The 17320-nt window shown below is 41.0% G+C and overlaps 1 protein-coding gene across 2 annotated transcripts in view; it reads left to right on the forward strand.

Moving 5' to 3' along the window:
* mllt3 (MLLT3 super elongation complex subunit) overlaps window positions 1–12835 on the forward strand; it is a 54650-nt gene extending 41815 nt beyond the window's left edge. Inside the window, exons 8-14 of one of the 2 annotated variants that reach the window (XM_034676504.1) lie at window positions 4393–4462; window positions 5110–5163; window positions 6104–6242; window positions 7213–7309; window positions 7399–7467; window positions 7701–7772; window positions 10413–12835. In XM_034676504.1, the coding sequence (XP_034532395.1) occupies window positions 4393–4462; window positions 5110–5163; window positions 6104–6242; window positions 7213–7309; window positions 7399–7467; window positions 7701–7772; window positions 10413–10544 (633 nt within the window). In that variant the 3' untranslated portion in view covers window positions 10545–12835. The remainder of the gene's footprint in view (window positions 1–4392; window positions 4463–5109; window positions 5164–6103; window positions 6243–7212; window positions 7310–7398; window positions 7468–7700; window positions 7773–10412) is intronic. The other variant, XM_034676505.1, reaches the window with a different exon arrangement.
* Window positions 12836–17320: the final 4485 nt, after the last annotated feature.

Below are 17320 nucleotides of genomic sequence, written 5' to 3' on the forward strand. Positions count from 1 at the left end.
GGGGCTCATGTCCGCGTCAGCCCCTGCTGCGTACGGGAGACGCAGAAGTATAAATCAGCCTTTAGTCCCCAAAGATTCAAAAAGACCCACAAGTTTTTAAACTGTTGTGTTCTTTGACAATAGTCAGTCAGGGTTTCATATCCAACACATAAATGTGGACGTTTTCAACTGATAAGGGTTTAGGTTTGTCTGTTTTTGATGCCAAACTAAAATAAATGTTTTAGCTGTTTTTTCTGACACCATTAACCTGGAACATAAAAACGATTGGCTGATTTCAGAGCTCCGGGATGTCCAAATTTAACAAAAGTGGTCAGTATTTTCAGCGAGATATCAGACCGTCAGAAGAAGCTAAATGCAGAAAGAAAAGGAGTGAAAATGAGCAGAAAGTTAATGTTATAAACCACAACATGTCAGAATAAAAGAGCCGGCTTTGTTTGTCTTCAGTGTCGCACGCTGAAAAGCTTCTTCACATTAAAATAACTTTGTTTGGACAACCCCCGCTGGATTAGACAAGCACACTGAACAGGCTTTGGTCAGTTTGTTGGCATTTCTTTCTTTTTCTGCACTCTAACTGAGCCAAGAGTTAAGAGATGAAGCCAGATTGATGCCAACAAACTCTGTCTAAAGGCTGTTTATTGTCTTTGAAGAGGGCAGCTTTGGTGGCTTTGAGTGAAGCGGGACAAAAGGCCTGAAAGGAGTGCTGGTGAGATTTATGGCACTGTGAAGAAGCTGTCCCATAAACCAACAGACCAGCTGTGTGCTGTGTGTTGGCAGGAGGTGACGAGCATTGAAGGCACTCTGCCTTTTGTCCTCACATCTCTCCGTTTCTCTCATGTTTCGTCTTTCCTCTGCCAGCTCCGGTTTAAAGTTAAAGTTTACAAACTAACATCTGAGAGTGTTTGAACTCCCCTCAGTCTGGAGCAGTCGGGTCTCTTCAGTGCTGCAAGAGCAGAGTTTTGGTAAATGTTCACCAAACTAAAATAAAGAAAAAGGCTTCCTCTCTTAAAGAAGTTACTCATCAGTTTTAAACACTTCACCCTCTTCACACTGGCTCTGCTTCCTGCCAAAATACACATTTTATACACCTGCATCAACAATATTTAATCATATAAACAAAGTTAACACCTCAGGCATGAAATATAAAGTTTGGTGACACTTCCTGTCAGCTTTTCAAAATAAAAGCACGATCTGTTTTTCTTCAGAGTCTTGGTGAGCTCTTTTATCAGAGTCTGTGTCATAAATCAGATGGGCTGCAGGTCGACTTTAGAGTACTTAAATTACATCAGGTCACTGGAGAGATTTCCTCTCATGGTATCTCCCTCTCATCCTCTGCCTCCATCTCTCTCTGCTCGCTCTCTGCTCTCATTTGTTTTGGCATCTGTGTGTAAATGTAATTCTTAATTTGAAAATCAATCAGACAGTTACCTGGTTAGATTACTAACCTGTTACCTGTGTAACACCTGAATGCATCCCCTGAAGAAAAGATATGTTTATAGTGGACAGCCTTGATTTGGGTAAGACTGGAGCGCCGGTTGATCCAGTGGTTGAAGGGTGCACCCCATGCAGGTACACTGCAGCAGATGCAGGTTCGACTGTTGTCCTTCCCCTTTCTCTACTCCCAATATTTTCTGTCTCTCTTCAGCTGTCATATCAAATAAATGTGTACAACCATAGCACGAGCCAGAGACATCACTAAGCCAACATGAGTCTGAACCGGCTATGCTATGAAGTTTCAGAGAGGTCAGAGCCGCTGCAATCCAATCAGTGAGTGATGGTCGATAAGGGGGGCGTGTCTGTCAGCAAAAAGACTCTGGCTGAGGTTGTCGTCTTTCAGTCAGCAAAGCAAATGATTTCTGCTGATAACAGTACCATGTCTACAAGAGAAGCTATAATATCAAGTAAAACTTGATTCAATTAGTGTCCAACATGTGGCTTTATGTTGACAATACACATCTGAACTAGTTAAAGAGGTTATAATTATCTTGTGAGCACAAAAAAGAAATAACTTTTGGGACTTCAGGGGCTGCGTAGTATTTCCCCTAAAAAAGGCCTGACAATTTTATTTTTTTTTATATTATTTACATATTAAAAAAAAAATTCAACTATTTTTTTTTTGGATATAAGATAAAATGGCTATGTTTAACAATATTGATATAAGTCATGGAAAGAAAAAATACAAAAACTCAGAGTAAGAAAATAAATCAAGACAAAATAAGATAAATAAATGTAAAATAATAACAAAAAAAAAAACAACAATAATGTTAATAGTAATAGGCCTTTAAAAGTTTTGAACATCACTATAACATAAATTCAGCCGTCTTTAGTTACCTGTCAGATTAAGCTCTCATACAAACTAAGATAATCGTGTCGATTTTAGGTCCAATCCCCCTCTTAAGACTAAAGTAAGCAAAACCAGATTACAGGATGCTTTTAAAGATTATCTTGTTAAATAATCCGAGCTGTAAGGTGTGTTATGAGTGATTCTCCCTCTCTGATCCGGTGATGGACGATAAATATTCAGCATGTTTAATATTTGCAATGAAGACTCTGGTTGTCATGTGAGGGGGGAACCTTGAGGACGGCCGAGCACAAACTATGTGGAGGAAAACGATAGCCAATCAGAAAGCGAGCTGACTGAAGAGGGAAGCACAAAAAATGTAAAACACGGAGATGGACATCAGAATCCTGATCTCTGCAGCCTCTTCCCCTGGAGCGTTACGTATCCTGGTGGAGTAAACACGCAGCTCATGCTCATTAACTAACAACCTGACAGTTGCAGGAGAACAGATCTCAGGAATGTGTGCAGAGGAATCTGAAGAGTGCCCTGAGCTCTGCCTGTTCTCACACCTGTGCACACCTGGGATCTCTGCAGAGAGGAGAGACAGGGCTGACGGATCGGTTGAGGCTGACAGGTGCAAAATCGTATCATGCAGTTAAAAATCTGTGCTCGCGTGAAAAGATTTAAATTGATGAGATGGAAAATGAAAATCAGTTTTCACACAGCAGAGGGCGCCGTCTCCTCCATTGCTACACGTTAGAGGCGACAGAGGCGTGGCGGCAGCAGACAAACATGTCAAGGACGCATTACAGGTGAAACAGTGCTTACATGTTATACGTTTTATCTGACATCAGCGGTGAACTATTCGTGGATCATTTCTATATCTCTATCTACTCATGGCATTTGTGTGGTGAGCAGCAACACCTAACAGAGAGAGAGAGAGATGAAACAATGTCAGGAAAAGATAAGAGCCTCTTTACGGGGTGCTGATTCATCCAACATCTATTACTGTTGATCCCTCTTTTCGCACCAAGACCACTTCAGAGATTTAGTATCGGTCTCAGCAGATGTGTGTCTAACATGAGTCTGGTCCTGCTGGAGGTTTCTGCCTGTTAAAGGAAGTTTGTCCTTGCCACTGTAAATTGCTAAATGCTGCAAAGTGCTCTGCTCATGGTGGATTAAGATGAGATCAGACTGAGTCCTGTCTGTAAGATGGGACTGGATCTTATCCTGTCTTGATGTTGGGTCTTTGTTAATAATAGAACATAGATTATGGTCTAGACCTGCTCTGTTTGGGAAGTCACTACTAAGAGTTCAGCAAGTGGTCGTCTTAGTTTTGCACTCAGATTTATAACTCTGTTCCTTGTTGTTCGACATATTCTGACTATTCTGCATCTAACGGTTACAGAAAGTACAGAATAGAAAAACGACTTGTGTGTGCAAATATCATTTTCAAATCGAGAAACACGTATACAAAAATCAGACGTAACGAAGCTGCATCAAAGGAGAGCACTAGGTTTAACGAAAGCTGAAAATTATTCTTTAACGGATGTATGTCGTCTAAAACCCTCTAACTTAAGTTTTACATACAATTTTGTCATGCAAAGAGACTATCAGACTATCTTTACATCAAGGCAGAGAGTGCTCTGCGTCCGCTTGAGGCTGGCTGCAGAAACACCGGAAACCACATACACACCCATTCGAAGAAGATGATCTTCACAGCAGAGATAAACATGTTTACAGTCTGGTTCAAAAAAACGAGTGTTGTCTGGATGGCTCATTTCTCTATCAGCACACACTTTACGGGGGGTCAATTTTTTCATAACCTGACAGTTCAGAAGATATTAAGATTACGAGTTTTGCCTAAATAAGGACATGACTGACAGACGGGAACACATAGCTGTTGGCTAGGAGGCTCAAACCCTGCCTCTTTACCTCACACTAAGTTAGGTTGACTTCAAAATTTCCAATATGGCTCCCGCCGACGATTGGCTTTAAAACAGCGTTACAGAAAGAGATGGGCGACTTCAGAGATACTACGTCCATTATTTATACAGTCATTGTTCAGTGTCAAGTTTTTCTTATCTGTGCTTTTTTCTTTCTCCTCCTTCCAGTCCGAACAGCCCAGTCCAGCCAGTTCCAGCTCCAGTTCAGGGTTTGCTCCCACGCACCACAAACGACAAGGTAAATACCTCCATCATGCATCCTTCGCATCACACTTTATCACACCTTTATGGCCTTTTGATCCAGATTTGATCTTTGTGCATGGTCCAGTACTTTGAGGGTCAGGTTTGTTTTGCAGAAATATCACAGCTCTAACCTCCAACCAGAGCTTAATGTAGCTGCAGCTTCACCTGAGTTTAAAGTGCAGCACATTAAAACACATCATCAGTCAAAGAGGGACGATCCTCCTGTGTTTATCCTTCAGGTAGTTCACCCCAGAAAGAAAATAAGTTGTGCAGAAATCACTTTTAAGCTCTGATGTTGAACTCGTAGCTGCAGGAAGTACACACACGCATGCAGTTTTAGAAATTTTTCTGCACTTCCTCCTTTATCCTTCTGATATCCAGCCGCCAAGTTAGAGAGACAAAGTTGAGGAAGAAATCGAAGAGAACTTAAGAATAATCAGAATATTATGAGATAAAAATGTCATCCAGAAAGACTGTTTCCACCATTTTTTTTGTGGAGCTTTACGTTTTTCAAAAATATCTTAAACATTGAGCTGAGAGAAGAAGAAGAGGGTCTTAAATGAGGGACACTTTCTGTGCTGTGAGTCGTTGTTTCTCGACGGTGACGTCTGCTTGTGTGTTTGTAATTCTCTCTGGGTGCAGTCGTCGACTTCATCATCAGGAAGAGGGTGGCTCCTCCTGCCACCACCCAAACAGGTAACAGCTCCTCTGGGACCTGTCAACCCCGCCCCCCAGAACCCATGCACACCTGTCCACACCCGCATGGGGGATTCTTTCCCAGCTTGTCCACATGCATGAACACTCGTGCATCTCTTTGCAGCCTGGTTCTGGTGATGCTAAGCGTCTTTGTTGTCCTCTGTCTCCTGGTGATGTCTGAATGTGGGGACTAACTTTTTGTCCTGCAGGTTTTTTACTCCTTTCCTCAAAACCATGAAAACACACTGATCCTCACTGTGCACATACATGGAACTGCTGCTACACACTCAAAAAGGTTTGGATCTACCTCTGAGTGATCTCCACAAAGTCATAATCACACTAACCTCCTTTCAGAGAAGCACTCCTGAACATTTCCTGAAAGTTTCAGGGCAGCCTGCACCTGAAATTTTCCAAAGTTGTTCCTCTTATGTCTCTCACAGTGTGCAGCACACAGGAGGAGAGGGGCGGGGTTCTCAGAGATGTAAAAATGGACGCTGTAGAAGTCGCTGTGATGTATGCAAGATATTAAAAACGGCAGTAAGCAGAGCGCGACACTTTGATGACAGTTTCATGCTTTAATTTACACCAATGCTATGTGTGATTAATGACGGGTGGAAGTGATAGAAACTACATAAATGATAGAAGCAGAGGTGATAAAGATGCATGCAGATTTGAAGATAGTTATAGAATATTATGGGCTAGGGTTAGATGATGATCACTGCTTAAAAGGCAAAACATCCCTCAGCTTCTGGTCTAAGACGTGAGGTATGAACGCGTCCTCGTACAAACCAGCAACTCTCTTCACTGGACCATACCAGCATCCCTCCACCTTCCAGCATGATAACCTCCCTCTTCATAGCCACACTTTAGTTCATCACAAACCCAAAAACTGAAACTCATCCTCGGTGTCGTCTCTCCTGTTCCCTGTCGCTCTCTCCAGTGTTGGGCCCGCTGCAGTCGGTCATGCAGGATCTGCACTCTGACGACAACGATGAAGATTCAGAGGAAGACGATGACAACGACATGGACTCTGACGGGGAGCGACCGGTGCACACACATCATGCACACCACCAACGCAGGTGAGTAAATGGTAGAACACGTGTGCAACAAGAGGAACATAAGCTGTAAACATTGATCAAATATAAAGATGGAGTGTGACTGTCCTCTCCCCATTCCTCCTCTAATCTGATAATCCGGTCAAAAGCCTCAATGGTCAACATAGCTGTCAATCATGCCATTGATGATGGAAGATTAGGGAGGGTGATTTATTTTTCTATAAGTCCTAAGCTTTTTCTCACAATTCTGCCTTTAACATCAATGTCAGATTTCTAAGATCAAAGTCAGAATTACAAAAGCTGAATTCCAGAATCAAAGTCAGAATTCTACAATCAAAGGCAGAATTTTAAGATCAGAGGCAGAATTCTAAGATCAGAGGCAGAATTCCAGAATCAAAGGCAGAATTCCAGAATCAAAGGCAGAATTCCAGAATCAAAGGCAGAATTCCAGGATCAAAGGCAGAATTCTAAGATCAAAGGCAGAATTCTAGAATCAAAGGCAGAATTCTAGAATCAAAGGCAGAATTCTAGAATGAAAGACTGAATTCTAGAATGAAAGACTGAATTCTAGCTTTGATCCCAGAATTTAAGGAGAAAAGTCAAAATTCTGAAGAAAAGTTGGATCTGAAAAAGAAATCACACTTGCCCCTCCCCTCTTTCCTACTCTATAGCCCTTTTTCTAGCCTCAAATGATTTATACAAACTAAACAAGTCAGAAAAATGAACACTGTGATATAAATCAGCATGATAAGGACTAACTTTAAAGACAGAAACCATGATTGAAAAACATTTGTTTGACCTGTGTTTGGATTTTATAGTTTGACTCATGTCCCATCTGTTAACATGGGGTTGGCTGGGTTTATGATCTATACTGTAGACAGCCAGAAGGAGAAGCTCCAAATATTTTGGCTTCAATTGACTTGTGCCAACTGATGAGAAAAGAAGGATCTGTGATGATCTTAGCATCTTTTTTTTCCCCTGACTCGACATTCAGGGTCAGTTTGAGTGACGGCAGTGAGAGTGACAGCTCCTCCCCTTCACCCCCATCCCGCAACGAAGCCCCGCCCTTAATAAAGACTACTAATAACCAGGTAAGACTGTATTATATTACGTAGTACATAATGTCTAACTGCAAGTCCTTGAGATCAGCTCTGACTCTGTTTCCTCTGTCTTCTGTTAGATTCTAGAGGTGAAGAGTCCCACCAAGCAGAGCAAGCAGGACAAGAACAGAAACCTGGACTGTGACAAGGTGCACAAGTTCTCCATGTTTTGTTTTTCACTCTGAAGCAGCATTTACAAGTGCCTTTAGTGGAGTCTGACAAAGTTTCACGCAGCAAAGTTAACCTGCAATTACATCCAATCTCTAGAGATGTTGCAAGAGTGTAGCAGACAGTAGCTTTTTGCACACGTTGTGCTCGTGTGTGTGAAAGTTTCATATTTGAAATCCATTAACTTCCCAACATGTTGCTTTGTGTGTCCCAGGCGTACCTGGATGAGCTGGTGGAGCTGCACAAGAGACTGATGACACTAAGAGAGGGTCACATACTGCAACAGGTGCGTTATAAAAACTTCTGAGTGCTGCTCCATCTTTAGATCCAGTTCAGAACGTTTTTCAGCTCTCTGTTGTTTGCTCTTGTTTTGCATCTGATTATGATGAGCTGTCGGCATCACTCTGTAGCATGGAGACCAAATCTATCGGGAAGTTCATTCGTGACTCATAACACACATACAAATGTAACTGTCTTTAAGAGAAGCTTCCTCTTTGGATTGAGCCAGTAAGAACGTCTCGTTCAGTTAAAAAAAACATCCCCACGTCATGCAGAATAGCTCCAGATCGTCTTCAAACAAGTTGAAAAGTGTCGGAACCAGATGAGGGCGCTCAGACATTGCAACCCCAAAACATTAAAATGCAGCATAACACAAAAAGTTTATGTTTACTGCTCTCTTTTTATTGTTTATTGTTTTGACAGCAGTGGTTGTTGCAGTGGTGGAAAGTCAGGAGTTTCAGATCTGGTCTCAAACATCAGTATTGGGCTGATCATGATATTTTTATGGATTAGTATCATCTATATTGAGCCTGAGCTTTTATTTTACATCATTTATTATCTTTAATTTATAATATTGAGGTTTAGATAACTTTAAGAGGTATTCAGTCGTCAACACTGGATTGATTTTAATAACTTTAATAAACTTAAGTGGGCACCATGCAACTGTATTTTGTAGGACAACACCAGTGTTATATCAGAGCATCTGAAACAGCTCTGTTTAAAGTGATTCAGGGATATTTCCATCAGTGAATGTAACACATGGACTCTGTTAGATAAAATACAAGATCTCCTCTAAGAAAATCTTTAGTCGGATCTGAGGTTTTGCCTTCAAATTATCTCTCCAAATCATCTCCTGAAAACTTTCCACTGAAATAAAAACTGCAGTATGTTTTGGCTGATGTCCACAGCTCTCACTGATCTCAGTGTAGTACATGTCAGTGCTGCTGGTCAGCTGTGTTGGGATTTAAAAGAGGAGCTGTGATCTGTTACAGATCCTCTACAATCTGCAGCTTCATCTGGAAGCAATGAATTATTTGGTTAACCCCGGTCCACCTGAGAGACTCTGTGTTTCTTGCTTATATTGGCGAGGCCTCTCATGTGACCGTATTAGTGGATCTTCCTGGCAGCGGCTGCCAACTTCTGCCTCGCTCCTCTAACGAGACGGCCGACTCAGAGGAAAGAAGAAATCCCATCCAAAACAGCATCACAGCTTTTACGCCGACTGTAATCAGACTAATCTAGAAGAGTTCAGCGACTGGCTCCACATCCTGTTACAAGAGATGGAAATGATTAACTCTCTGCCTCTCCTGCACACTGCTGAGAACCACAGAGCACATCTCAGAGGGCTGTGGTGCAGAGGGTTCATCTGAAGACAGTTTGGTAGCTGTGAGGTGAATCTGTACTCTGACTACAAGCTCAGTCCATTAACAACTTATAATGTTGTTTTCTTAAACTTCGGAGGAGTGCTTGGAGGCTAAATCTTCAAAATTGGCACAAAAGTCTGCAGAGTTGTTACACTTTGTTGACCAGGTTGGAGTCAGTCATTTCAGTCCCATTCCTGCGACAATGATTGACATAAAAGTTGCATACATTTTTCCGAGCTGTTCAGGATTATAAAAACCAGACCTGCTGCTGGTTAGGAACCACGTACGAGAGTCTGTCTACCACCAGCAGAGCTAGCTCCAGCAGCCTTCAGTCCTTCTTGCAGGTTAGCAAACCATGGCGCGCTACCAGATGACATCTGTCACCTGTGCTCATTTACATCCAGGTAGTAGAGCTTTTAGAACATCATGGCTGCCATTAACAGGAGCTTATTTTTGATTTTTTGAGGAGGATTTTGCCTTTTATAGGACAGCTGGGGAGAAACAGGAGATGTGGGGTGTAGAGAGTGTGGTGGACATATCAAATAGTCGAGGCTGGGGGTCTGACTGTGAAGAAACGAGGGGGAGGACCCAGGTGCAGATTCAAAATAAAACGTATTTAATTAATAAACACCAAGAGATAAAACAAAACGTAATAAAACTAAACAAAAAACACTGGGACACAGGAATACAGGAACTGCAGATCACATCACAAACACACGTCACAAGCACAATGAACTGACACAGAAGGGAGGAAACACAGAGACTAAATAGACACACTGGGTAACCAGTAAGGACACACAGGGGAGGACAAAAAGGCACAGGTGAAGCAATCACAAAGACGGGAAAACACAGGTAGTAAAACTAAAGTTAACACACAAGACTATTCTACAAAATAAAACACTGAAAACCATACTAAACCCAAAAAGAACACAAAAAAAGGTAACAAAGAAAACACAGAACATGAATCATTAAAACACAACACTGGGAAATCACAAGGATAACTCTGAAATGTCCTGACTTTGTTTTCTGGTTACACTTCAAAGGAAATACAAAACAAAAGCCAATAAGACTTCGCACTCACGGATGGAGATTAGATGCACTCATAACAACCGCTCAGGTATTCTGATGTCGTAGCTTCTTTGTGAGATGAGTTATAGAGGTGGATCTTTGCAGTAACGTGTACATATATAAAATCGCTCCTGTTATAAATGTTGAATTTACTTGCACATGCATCCAGTCCACAAAGCATCCAGTTCTGACCCAGCGTGCTCTCTTTCCTCTAGATTGTGAACCTGATCGAAGAGACGGGACACTTCCACATCACAAACACAACTTTTGACTTCGACCTTTGCTCCTTGGACAGAAGCACAGTCAGAAAACTGCAGAGTTACCTGGAAACATCGGGGCTGTCCTGAGGCTCTGAGCAGCTGGCTGCACGCAGACTTTTGATTTTTCTTGAATAAACTCTGGATGCAATGCAAAAGCCCCGCTGTGGCTGGGTCCGGCTGCTGTGTGTCCGGCCTGCTGGTTGTACTGAGGTCTCTGGACGGAGAGGCCGTCCTGCTGCAGAATCAGAGCCAGGTGAGGTGGGGATGAGTCCTGTCGATCAGGTGATCACCCAGGAAGCCTTTAAACAAAGTGAGGAATGGCCACCTTGTTGCTCTTAATGAATGTGCATATTGTTACCAAGTTTGTTCTGGATTTCTTGTTCATTGTGACAGATGCATGGTCAAAACTGCCTTACAACATTGTAAGTCTTATTTATTGAATTTAATTTGCAGGTGTGTGTGCGCGTGTGTGTGTGTGTGGGAGTGTGTTTGCATAAAAGAAAAGCAGCAGAATGAGACTTAAGTGAAGCACTTCAACAGGCCTGTGTTTGGATCACTACGATCACTTCAATGGGAACAAAAAACTGCCACAGCCGGATTGGAGCTTAACCTCCAGTCTGCAAAGACTTCCTGCATGTGTGCACAAAATTATTATCAGTTCTGTTTTAGCAATGCTGTTTGAAAGATTCCAACTGACAGACGAGCAACTTTCTGCAGCCGAGCAGAAGATCCAAAAATCTTGTGACACTGATAATGAGCCAAACTTGAATGGTGCTCGACAAATTCAACAAATCTGACTCTACAGTCGCTGTTTTTAGAATTTCTGAATGTTCACTAGCAGGTCATAGAAAATCATTCTGTCTCTACATCATGAAAAGGACCAATAACTGGAAATATCCACTTTTAAACCAACTAAATAGATCAGAGCAATTTTAAAGAGGAAGAGTCCAAACTACAACAAATCATAGTACATTTACATTGTTTCCTGTAAAGAAAGCTTGTGGTAGATTGGATGATATCTGCATGAAGAGCAGCTAACAATCTGTTCTAGAGCAAACATTTACACTGAGACACAAATCTGCTTGATGCTTTGTCACTAAAGACAATCAGCGTTTAGATTTCATGACTTCCTGGAATGCATCAGAAATGATGGATCCCAACTCCATTCAACAAACAAACATTGTAAAAGTAGTTTTCTTCTCCTCTTGAGGACAGACCTGACAAAGCTTTTTACTTTCAGCTACAACTAACCTGTAATTACAGATTCTGATTCAGAAACATGTTGAATCTCAGGGTCTGGATTCTAGTCCGAGAAGGGTTCTGGTCTCTGTCTGTAGTCTGAGTAGTATCCACCAATCAGGGGTCAGCAGGAAAAACGGTCTGTATGGAGAGCAACAGCAGGTGTTCTAGAATTCTGAGATCAAAGACAGAATTCCAGAATTCTGTCTCTGATCTCAGAATTCTAGGAAAAAAGGAACATTCCATGAAGGTCAGACCTAAAAAAAACATCAGTGTCTCTAATCCTCTTTCATAGAACTCCATTCAACAAACAAACATTGTAAAAGTAGTTTTCTTCTCCTCTTGAGGACAGACCTGACAAAGCTTGACTTATCACTTTTGACTAATCTGCATCATGATGTTGTTATTTCAGCAAACTTAAGAACCGTTAATTACAAGAACATCACAAGAACATCAGTTTCATCTTACTTTCACATCCATGTGTACTAAACGTACTTTGCACACAGATTGGCGTTTAACCTGCACAGTGTGATGCGTCCTGTAGCAGTGGTTTGTTCCCATGTTTTAGCACTAAATAAATGTGATATGAGAGGCTGCTGCATCGAGCTGAGCACAAATCACGCTGGTTAAAGTTCTCAAAAATACTTTTATACCAAATCCCGGAGTAATGTGCTGCAGCAGGCCCTGCTGTCAACTTAAAGAGAGCTTTGTTTGGGCTGATTTCCTGCTACAGGGCTAACAACACATGCCTAAACACAGTCCAGATGAATTACTGCGAATTAATCTGATACAAAGAACGACAGACCGAGCTCTGTTAGCTTTCCTGAAATGTGTGACATGTCATTGGGTAAATTGAAACAAATGAAGAGCCAACGGGACTGTTGGCCGACAGGTGCTGTTACGGGTGTAAAAAAATATCTTTTATTTATTCAGTGGGAGTGGGAGTTGTTAAATTGAAGCTCAGCATTAATTTTCCAATGAGACGTTTGATTTGTTACAGAGGACACTTCTGCAGGATGGTTATCACTCTCCAAATGACCTTAAAGGGTTTTTTTCACCCTGTGCTCTGTCTTCTGGTTTCTTGTGTATTTTGATGACATTCAATAAATATTCTGTATCATGTACAGATGACTTATTAACCAATGTGTGGATTTTTATTTTAACAAGCTTTATTTGTGCTCCATCTTTAAACACTGTGTGGTGTCCGTAAAGGTTGACTCAGTGACGTCACTCATTTGTTTCTTAAGAGGCGTTGTGAAGCTTAACTACGATGGCTGCCATATTGGAAACACTGACTCCATCTAACTTGGTTGCTGACTACATCGTGCCGCCTGTCAGTCAGCTCTACATTCACCTAATATATTCTCACCAAATAAAATGTTTTGCTCTTTTTACTCAAGTATTTGAACGCCAGAAAGTTCTGTGTTTGTTTAATTCGAGCGAATAACTGTCTCCATTTTCATGCACAAGAGTACCAAAAGACAAGGGGCCGGCTATACTAACTTGATAAGATAAGATAAGATAAACTTTATTGTCCCCGGGGGGAAATTTGTCTTGGACAGAAGTGTAGTGCTGCTCACAAACAATACATTCATTCAACATGCCAACATACAATAACATGCCCACTGTCAAGATAAGAAACCATGTCACTGGGGCATACCAATGATACAATAAATAACTAAGATACCAATGTGGAAGTAAAAAAGCAATATCATATGAACATATGGTACACCTAACAGCTGGAATCAATCAATCAATCAATGACTGACCAAGGTTTTCACAATTTACCAGATAATCTGACCCCCTCACTCACGTTCCTCCAAGCAAGCTCCTTTTTATTCTTGTTCTGTAAAAAAAACAAAAACAGAAAAACAGGTGGTGTCATACAATTTGGGGTAGCGGCACGAAGACGATTCATTTTTCTTCCATTTTCCGGATGTATGAAACTGCACTGGTCTGATCTCATCATACTGGAGAGACTTCATTCTGATTGGCCACGACGGCTCGAATGATTCACCGAAGATCAGATTTTTCAGACCTCGTGAATAAGTGAATGAAGCAAGAAGACCGTTGAACACATCGAAAATTTGCCCCATTCTCTTGTGTAACTTGCTCCAATCGTGCAATTCGTACCACCGAAGAGAACTTGCATCATTACACCAACTTCACAAGTAATTCACTCACAAGAAATATTTTATTTGTGTTTGGTGTGACCATGAGAATGCTAACTATTAGCCTAAATATATTCCAAACAGATGAGTAATACAAAAATGTACCCATTGTACAGTTTTTATGAACAAAGATTTGAGCTCTGAGACCAAATTTTGTTTTCCACCAGGTTGTAAACATTTTTATTTCAGCTTGAAAGTCGATTCTTGTTGACAAATTGAGTTCACTGCTGTGTTAACCAAGTTACTTATAAGTTAGGTTTTATTTTTAGTTTGTTTTGACCTTTGATTTCATTTCTAGAGAAGTTTTAGTTGTCATTAGTTTTAGTTAGATTTAGTGTTATGTAAGTGAGTTACATGTAGAGTTAATGTAAAGACGCGAGTAGACCAGAGTTCTTGTCGAGCAACACGAAATGCAAAATTAAGTGTTTTATACACTTGAATGGCGCTAATTTATCAACAAAGACTCAAAATATCTTACCAAATAAAAAAATGTTCTCAAATTCAGGAAGAAAGACAAAACAAGGTGAAGGGTACAGACATCAAGAAATTATTTTTACAAGTGCTGGATCAAACGTCATCATGAAGGCAGGAATCAAACACAGATCAACACGTCTTCAGGCCGTGTCAGGTCAACTTCACAAAGAAAGACGAGTAATACAATATAAAGACAAGATCACATTCATCACTCCAGAAACCACCCAATGAAATGAGCCCATATCGATGCTGCAGAATCTGTGGTTGTATTTTAGACAGATCTGTACCATGACCTCATTCTTCTGATCATCTCTCCTTCCTCTCCTCTAAATGACTTCAGTCAACACACTGTCGCTGACAAACACAGAGACTTTCAAATTGTAGATTCTGTGACACATTAAGCCGAAACACGGAGGCCCAGCTGTCAGAATGAATGAAGCTTAAGCTCTCTCTCTACGAAGGGAACGGATGGTATGCAGAGTGACAAAAGAAAGAGTAAGACCTGAATGAAATGTTTTTATGTGGAGGTATAAATCATAATCTACCTCACAGGCAGAGCTGCTGAAACTTTAATCCAGCATAATGACAGAGAAAAGGGAATAAAGGTCAGAAACAGTGTGATCACATTCCTGGATGATCTCCGTGCTGTAGTGGATGACAGAATCTGAGCCCGGCATGCTCGCTCTCCGTCGCTCTTGGTGGGTGGTCTGATAGAAGAAAAGTTGGAAGTCTTCCAGGTTTTCTCGTGGGCGAGGAAGACTCTCACATGTTTTCATCAGTCTCCGTGTCACACATCTGAGCAGGCCTGCACAGGATCGAGCCGCTCTGCTGACTGCAGGAGAAACCTTAAAAAAGGCTCTGTGGAGGAGTTAGTAGGTGTTCTCCTAAATTTAGACCTCCTGCAAATCTGTGCCGCTTCACTCCGTTTTCATCCTCAGGATGTTATCCACAAAGCTTGTTCAGCAGCAGCAGCAGCAGCAGCGCCACCATCAGGCAGATATCTCAGCTGAGTGGATGTTCGAGCAGACCTTCCTGCAGCAGCATTTCCGGGGACGAACTTCAGAGTTTTATCCTAACGCCGTTGAGTCGTCTGTAGGCGTCATATGAACCTGTGTTAACTTGTCTGCCCTTGTCTTTATGCAAACAGTGTTAATAGAGTTGAGTGTTTCAGCACATGGTATTCATCTTGGTGTTTGACACAGCCCAACAGAGGGAGTCAAAGTCAGATATATCATGAGAATGTAACGTATGGAGCCTTTCCCGAAAAAAAATAATTATAGCCTTGAATCAATAACTCATGACCACGAATAAAATAAATTGTGTCCAACAATTACTATTTTGTGGTCACAAAGAATAATCTCTGGCCACAAATAAGTTATTGTAAGTCATGCCCACGCAAAGACTGATCTACAATGCCCCTCCAGTGACATTTGAGAAAAAAAATAATGTGTGGCCATTATTTAATAACTAGTGGACACGAAATAGAAAATTCGTGGCCACTAAGTTTATTTTTTCTAAAATGTCATCGGAGGGTCCCCTTATATCAGTCTCTACATGGACATGATTGACAATAACTCATTTATGGCCACAAGTTAATAATCTCGTAGCCACTATTTGTTTTATGGTTACTTATAATTATTAATTATTATTTTGTGGCCCCTAGTTATTCATTTGTGGTCACGCATTTTTTTTTTTCTTCTAAAACTTCACCAGAGGGGCTCTCACCAATGTGTGAAGTCTTCTTCCTTCTCTATTAGACAAGGGATAGATGTAAGGAAGAGGATTAGGGGCCACCAAGAAATTCTCAACATTTTCGAGTTTATAAAGTTGTAGATTTTCGAGAAAAAAATGTATATCCTTGCATCTGCCCACTGACGTGAATTTCTTGTTGGATAACTGCAATCACCTCCTCCAGATCAGTGTGCTGATTTCCTCTGGACAGACCCAATGTACAGCAATGTCATTTGAAGTCTGGATGCTTGTAATGATGTGATGATTCTGGGCTAAAATCAGTAGTATCTCCTGATTCTGAGTCCAAGTAGGAAGTACAATATGATAAGGCTGTCAAGTGGGTCCATGATGCAATGAAATGGGCAAAGGGCAGCTTGTTAACATTCTACAAATTCAAAGTTTTCTTGTAAATGTATGACTTTACAAACTCGAAAATTTCGTGTTTGATTTCTCACAGAATAACGTCTTTAAAAACTAGACATTTTTAAGTCTTTTCTCGAAAATGTACGACTTTATAATCTCGGAAATATTACGTTTTTTCTTGAAAATGTACGACTTTATAAACTCGCAAATTTCTATTTTTTTCTCGTAAATGTTGAGTTTTGTTCCTCGAAAATTCAAACTTTTTATTTCTCTGGTGTCCCTAATCCTCTTCCATATAGATGAGTTTCAGGAGGCAGGAAACAACATCAAAATCATGCTGTGAAAGCCTCCGTGTAACATTTACGATATGATGGAGGATGAAGCAACAGAGAGCTACACTATGAGGACAGATTGTTTTCACTATTTGGAATAGAGGAACGTTTACATCGATGAACATGTGCGATTAAATGTGCCAGATTGTAGCCTTAAGCTTATTTTACATCCATAGTCCCTGTCAGGTTTGTGGTTTACATGAAAAATAAAAAATGTACATAAACCAGACAACATGCAGAGACCAAAGTCAAGACAAAAGTAGGAACCGTTAGAGCTAAAGTGCATAAAATGAATCAGGTGCATGAGGCGGGAGGTAAAATGCCGGAGTGTTAAAGTGCTGTTTTATTGCACATACTCGTTATTGTAAATTGCACATTTGCCCTGCGCCTGTTAATTTAAAGTGCTGGGGTAATTGCGTACAGGCCTACTTCACCAACGTCTGCACATGTTAATAAAGGGTTAGCATACAGAGGTGTGTTTATGTAGGAAATACTGCACCAGAGTTCTCTTTGTCACTGTTCTCATCTTGAGAGTGATTCTTTGACTTCAAGC

The sequence above is a fragment of the Notolabrus celidotus genome, chromosome 23, assembly GCF_009762535.1.
Source record: "Notolabrus celidotus isolate fNotCel1 chromosome 23, fNotCel1.pri, whole genome shotgun sequence".
NCBI classification, from domain to species: Eukaryota; Metazoa; Chordata; class Actinopteri; order Labriformes; family Labridae; genus Notolabrus; species Notolabrus celidotus.